Raw genomic sequence first — 7,092 nt, 5'->3', positions numbered from 1 at the left:
GTGCTTTAATCATTTCTGGCTATTGAATTTCTGCGTGGGAAGGAGGAAGATATAAAAAACGGAAGACAAGCGTTACGAAAAAGTCATTAATCTTGTCTGGACAACTTCGACGATTCATCTTCGCCAGTCATGGCGATGGTGAAAACAATAACAAGCGAGTGAAAATGTTCGGCAAACAAGGAATGAGATCACAGGACGGTATTCCAGTAGTGAAGACATGGTAATATAATAAAATTATATAAAAGATTATCTACAGAGTGACGTGCTCTGTAAATTGGACGTCATTATCTGATAATAATTGACCAAAGCAAATTGTTTTGTTACTTTCAAAGTTACTTACGGTTACGTCGTAGTGAAATATCAAACAGCAGCGAGAATCAAATGCGCGGGAAAATCGAATTCCTCGTTGGCAACGGCGATCGTCGGCTGTCAATTGAAATATTTTGTTATTTTTCCATGATCGAAACTCGTACTGATGCAAAAAATATGCAGAAAGCTTTAGGTTAACATACGGTAATTTGAATGGCATGAAAAACAGATTGCGCTTGCGCGATATTAACCAATCATGAACGCGTTCCATAAACCACGTGACTATACTTCCCTTCACTGCGGAGATCGCTTCCCCCTTATGCTCCAATCCTGTATACCTTCCTATATCCATGATATCTTATCACTGATTAAGATCGATTCGCACTAATGTATGAAAGTACGAAAAACATGCATACTTTGTAAAATTGTGGCACATATAAGAGACAACGCGGTTTAAACTTTATGATACAGTTTACTTTCAAAGATTAAAAAATTTGTACAGTCTCAACAAACATGTTTTATCTGAGAGTAAGGAATCGAAGGGTGCTCACAATCAGTTATTATTCGATCCTTGATGAATTACATATGATAAATTGTATGTGTTTTTCTTTTACGTGAGAAATATCAATTAGCCTCGCAACGTAAACGACGATCGTGTTTATCGTTACATTCGTTTCGTGCATCATCGATCACGAATGTAAAGATAACACTTATCGAAATCATTATTGAAAATGTAATTGAACCAAATGTGACAAATCATCATGGGTAACGTAATTAGATAATTAGATAACAACTTTACGAAAGGAAGAAGAAAGCATACCGCAGCATGTCTGCATTAAGTCTCTTACGTTATTAGTGTTAGTGGTGGATCGCGGGCTGCAATTTTACATTACACATTCATCTCGTACGTATAATTACTTACACTAAATAATTGCAATTTACAAATTTCAACTCGCCCTGCCGACTCGTCGATACTCGTCAGCCGGTGTAGACGTTAGAAAATAATGCGATCCATATTTTTTGTATCATTTTAATGATCCTTTTTTTCTGCAAAAATGACGTAGTGTTATGTCGTGGAAGTGAAAAATGTTCACTCGTATCCCAATTACAAAATACATATGTGTACGAAGTCATTCATTCATCAGAGCCGCTCTATGTACAAGCTGAATGTACATACATAAGAATTTATAAATGTTTACTGCGATTAAAATTAACCGTTTTTACTGTGTACCAAAGGCCATGTCGTCGTATATTTTCTTCCATTTCTTTTAAAATATCGTTTACTGCACTTTCGCTAATTGCTCGCAACAATTTCTCTCACGACCGCTTCCTATTTAACATGATCACAAAGTAGGTACGTAACATTTCATTTTTTTTATCTAGTAATGATTCTACTTTTTAAAATACGCACCAAGTCCCCGGATTTCCGTCCATCCGTTCATATTACAATTACAATTAAATTGATCCAAGGTCTCGACACGCTAATCGTTAATCATCGTTCGTTATAAAAACGTTGCAATGCGAATACATTCCTGTCCTCTTGGTACAGAAACTTATAGGGTACTCGATTTTAACGCCCCTTCGTCGATCTTCTTAAACTCGGTGCATGCACGAACAATGCTACATTATATTTTACTAAACGCATCATCATCGTATGCAATTAATCTTCTTTAACGATAGATCTGATTTTATAATAACACGTAATTCCATTGAAAATCTTATACGAGATTTACCATTTATATTTTCTTCAACATAATTTGACTTTTTGCGCCGGCTTCACAAACGTCGTGTTTCCATTTGAAGGTCCCTCTCTTTTCTCGAAAACAAAATGTTATTTCGAATATAAAACGCTATGTTACAATTAGTCAATGAACTTAGAAAGTTGCTCAAGAACGTATTCTACAAAAAGGATAAAAGAGAAGAACCACAAATTCCGATCGTAGTTCATTCAATGAACGTATTAGTTATATGGACTCAACGTGGTGAACTTATAATAGGGAAAAGGAGAACGAAAACTGTGTGAATGTTCATAAACGTTTTACGATATACCAAATCGACGCTGTGGCGTAACATAATAGATCGAGCGCCGTTCAGTTGAGAATAAACAGAAAAATGATATAAGTTCCCTGTGTCACGTAAAATGATCAACTGCATCAATACATATATATATACATATATAGTTGTATGCAAGAAGTATTAAATCTTAACGTTGTAACAGTATTAAAATATCTGCGACTCTCCGTTAGCGTAATTTCTGACTCGATGATTGAATAAAAAGCAGGCTTCAATCGAAATGCCAAGAAAATAATATATAATAACGTTTGATTATCGGGAAGAGTTGATATCGGTTAATAAAAGTTCCAAAGTCGTGTACCTCCCGCACTTTAAGTGAGATAGTCGGTTTAAATGCTGATTAAGCGTGTCCGCAGCGATCGGTTGACAGGGCGCGATACAGGGTGGAGTTTCGCCGATTATATCGATAATATTCGCAATGAACGATGACCATTCCGCAGACAGAGCATCGTCCGTCGGATATATTTTCTCTGCTTGTTCGAACATCGAGGCGATTACAGACACACCGAACTAAACAAGAAAAAAAAAAGAAGAAAAAAATGAGAATGTGATAGTATAGAGTAAAGAGATCTATGTAATTGGACGAACCTTGTTTGAAAGGGCGAAAGCTAAATTGTTATTCTTGATTGGTTGACTAGTGAAATCGGACAGTGATCGAGCTAGTCGAAGTATCGTATCGAACTCTTGTATGTTACCGAACCATCGTTGAAACTCCGAATACAGGCTTGTTAACAGGTGCGAATCTCTACGGCCTATTACAGTTAATCCTCGGAATATCGCCTTCCATAATTCCTCTAACTGGTTACAATATTCCGTTACGTTCAAGTACGGCAGAAATCTCAATAACAGCATCTGCGACAGAGTAAATTGAACAATCGAGATAGAGCTTACAGTTTCGTCACTTCGCGTTTCGTCTCAATCTCCGACTTACGTACTTTTCCTTTTCGGATACCCAGCATACTCGCTAGTTTATCGTCTTGTATCAATTGAAGGAGAGAGGATAACATCATACTTATTAACTCTGGCTTAGTCTTCTTCTCGTTATTCGTTTCCTTCTCCCCTTCCTGATTTTCCCGTTGTTGTTGTTCATTAAGTAGAACTAAAGGATTGTGTAGATCTTCGAGTTTCAATTGAATTATATATAACTGAAAATATTATTTTTCGTAAAAGATAATAACGAAATACTTCCTTAGTGTTCTTTCAATCGGAAAATTATATACCCTTTCGATTTCAAGCAACAATTGCCTCGTTCGTTTCGTGTCCTTTTGCTGTATTTGCGAGGCTAGTTGGGGATCGCCATTCGGCACAACGTCCATATCGATCACCTTACGCGGTGCGATTACGCTTGCGAATTGTAACTTCCCCAGGGAGTTCTCAAACTGCATCGGTATGTATGCAGGTCTCGAAAGCACAGGAAGCGGTTGATCTCGATCTCTAAAATTAAAAATAAAATGAAACGATCATTGGTTACAATCGGAGAGTGAAGAGAAATAGGCGGGAAAGAAAATATTCACCTCGAATCTCTCTGATAATTGTTATTGTTATTATTGCGTTTCTTATCTTTTTGTTCTTGATTTAAAGTCTGTTTGTTCTTTCTATCGCAGAACACGGTGTAGTAGTAGTCGTCGACGTAAGGTTCGGTCGTGTTTAGTTGCAGTAATTGTATATTAATTAACCACTGTTTCTCCCGGCTGCTCATCAGACCGGCGTACTCGTCGTACTCTCCCGAACCAGTCACACCGTTTACACCTTGACAGTAATGATGGTAATGATATTGCCGTTGATTATTCCGGTCGTAGTTACGCTGCTGATGCTGATTATTTTTGAAATATAGTTGATGATTCCCTTGCTGCTGTTCTCCGTGAGGGAACGGCCTATTCAGGTGTCGTTGATTTCCAGAATGAGCGTAAGAATGTTGCTGATGGTGACTAGACTGATTTCCGGGAAAAGGAGATATCATGCCGTGGTCCGTTCGCAGAAATGGAGGGAGGCACAAATTCGAGTGTGGAGGCTGTGAAAAAGTATTCGAGACGATTCTTATCGAAACATCGAATCTGCTGTTAACATTTGTGATTAAACAGCGAAGCTTACTGGAAAATTATTCGGAAACGAGCCATGCATGGGCTGTCTCTGTGGCCCGTGTGGCAACATTAAGTGAGGCGGTACAGGATATCTCAATAGATTTCCAGTTTGATCTACGAAAATCAATTGCTTTGATTGTTCCTTGAAATAAAGATACACGTATCTACGTTGCATATCTGTTATACTTACTGGGCAGTAATCTAGGATGCTGTAGAAATTGAGGATGTGGGAATCTCACGTTTGGTGGTAAAACAACAGGATGCGGGGGTGGTATACCCAGTCCTGGGGGGAAGCGTTGAGGAAGGGATAAAGACTTGAACAGGTGCGTTCCATCTTGCTTCTGTTGCTGCTGCTGATGTGGATGTTGACCTTGAATAGGTTTGTTCAATCCTACCGGCTGTCTGTTCGCGGTCAAACCTTTCTCCAATTCCTCGACGGTGCAGACGTTGGACGTTAACCCCGGTGGCAAGGGTAACGAGGGAATAGGTTTGGGAGAGGAAAAGTTGGGACTGTCCCATACCCCAGGACGTGGGACAATACCCTCTTTCTCATCTAACACCAAATGAGATAAATTATCTTCAATATTCGCATTAACTCCATTCTGCAATAATTATTACTGTTACTAAATCGTCGGTACGTTCAGTAGACCAAGAAATATGACCCTTCCGAGTTATTTACTTTTTTACTCAAGTTATTCTGATTGTGAGGACGACTGGATTCCGTGATTTCCGCAAGTTTTTCATGGTCTTTCTCCCAATCCCCGATAGTGGCTTCAGAGCCGAAGGTCTCGTCGTTCAAAGCATCGTACTCTTCCTCTCCCCCGAGGTCGTCCTCCTCGAAGGGACACTCCAGACCATCTTCTAAATTGCTCCTCTAAATAATCGAAGCGAGAATAAACAAAAAAAGGAGCTACTCGGTGGAGCAACAACTTACTATCACTAAACCATTGCGAGTGGAAAATAATTGTTTCGAGCGAGAAGCAGAGAAAATCCCGACACGACTAAGGAAACTATTCGACGATCGTTCGTCCTGTTAACTGTATCGATATACGTAGACGAATCGGTCCACGGAAAACTAGAACGAAACAAAGCGGAGAAGGAGAAATTAGGATGATAATAACGACCAGTACGGAAGTTGCAGCGATAGCATCCTTCGAAGAGGTCCCTGCGTTGGCGAGGTTACCCGACGTGCTACATACCTCCATTACGATTCGAAGAGAGAACGATACGCGCTAGCTATTTTCGAAACGGTATATATGCATAAAGGAGCGAACGGGCGGGCGGCAGGTACGACCAGGTCGTTCGACAAGCCTCCACGTTTCATTCGATCCGAACGATTTACCCGCTATTGACTGAACACGCGGACGCTCTTTAAATTCTCCCGATTCCGCCACGATGAACCACGACGCGACTACACGTCGAGATCGCGAATGATCTCGTACTCTCCCCGCGCTCTTTCCCAGTTTCTCACTGCCCACGACTCGAGACGGAGATGGAAGCTGCACCATCGGTAGCGACAAGCTTACTTACTTCAAGCGACGTATCGAAACCGAAAAAGAAGTCTGCCATTTGTCGAAATTAAATGTGCAAAATGACATGTTCTGATCAAACGTCAAGCGATACGAAAAGCATCAGCCATCATGGCGGTTCTGCTCGTACTGGTGAGTTCATAATCGTACTCTAGATGTCGTAACTGTTTCTACGTTTGAACGATTTACGCGCGCGACACCGACTAGATGGCGCGTACTGTATCAATGGAGGACGACGGAAAACGAGAACGCGCGCGGCGATACGTGAGTTAATCATTCTGCTTTATTTTAACTGTTGTTGTGGACTCCTGTAGGAAAAAGAAGTAGCTGCGATAGAAGATAGTTTCGATCCTGTAGTAAACGAGTAAGGTAGGGCATGAGTTTATTTCTCTTAGAGCATAAAACCTTTAACTTTAATTGAAGCGGTGATTCATTAAGAAACCGAGATATCAGCTAACTTTGAGACATGTTACTATCTTGGTTTCTATAGTAAATCCAGTGTACCGTAAACTGAGAGTTCAATGGGAACAATCTTATGATATTCACACTAAAGAAATCGTGAGCGTTTTAGATTTAAGTCTCGTCTTATCTAAGGGGTACTTAACGGCCATGTTTTAACCGCTTGTGGTACCAATTAGCTCGAAAAACTTCAAAGCTTGTGCATTCGTCATTGTTTGCCGCTGCTTTTGATAGCAAACTCTGCACATTGTCGTTGGACATGAGATTATGAGTCAAACTCGTAATATGCACGTTTGGCTTGAAATTATGATAACGAGTTCGACTCTTTAAAATACGGTAAGGAGTTAACATAAGGACAAGAAGTCCTTAAATCTTTTAGACCCACATTTTGCACTGTTGTTGCCGGTTTATCGGTAAAACAAAGCAGAAAAATGGTACAAAAGTCCATAGCCACTAAAGGGAGTTTACTGGATAATTGAATTAACAAGATTTAGCTAAAATTTTACATGGGTTTGTGTAAAAATTCCAAGGCTCTTCATTGTTTTATAAAATGAAAAATATCGCTAAAATTTTGAAATATAATAAAACAGAATATTATAATGATACGCATTAGGTTTATAAAAATGTTATCAATTTTTTAA

The 7,092-nt window shown here is 39.5% G+C and overlaps 1 protein-coding gene across 2 annotated transcripts; it reads right to left on the bottom strand.

The window, feature by feature from the left end:
- Positions 1–761: 761 nt before the first annotated feature.
- Positions 762–6,139, bottom strand: Patr-1 (Protein associated with topo II related - 1). 2 transcript variants are annotated; one of them, XM_018028485.2, is made up of 9 exons: positions 5,994–6,139; positions 5,143–5,337; positions 4,654–5,065; positions 4,474–4,577; positions 3,897–4,393; positions 3,603–3,816; positions 3,318–3,527; positions 2,971–3,234; positions 762–2,892 (listed from the first exon to the last, which is right to left on the bottom strand). In XM_018028485.2, exons 1-9 carry the CDS (start codon positions 6,030–6,032, stop codon positions 2,635–2,637), a joined length of 2,193 nt encoding a protein of 730 aa, XP_017883974.1. In that variant the 5' UTR covers positions 6,033–6,139; the 3' UTR covers positions 762–2,634. The 2 variants fall into 2 exon arrangements, with proteins under 2 accessions (XP_017883974.1, XP_017883975.1); XM_018028486.2 differs by lacking the exon at positions 5,994–6,139 and adding an exon at positions 5,663–5,967.
- Positions 6,140–7,092: the final 953 nt, after the last annotated feature.

This window comes from Ceratina calcarata, unplaced genomic scaffold (assembly GCF_001652005.2).
Source record: "Ceratina calcarata isolate Rehan_Ccalc_2016 unplaced genomic scaffold, ASM165200v1 scaffold455.2, whole genome shotgun sequence".
Classification (NCBI taxonomy): Eukaryota; Metazoa; Arthropoda; class Insecta; order Hymenoptera; family Apidae; genus Ceratina; species Ceratina calcarata.
The sequence above is the reverse complement of the archived record's forward strand: the minus strand, read 5'-3'. Positions and strand labels throughout refer to the sequence as shown.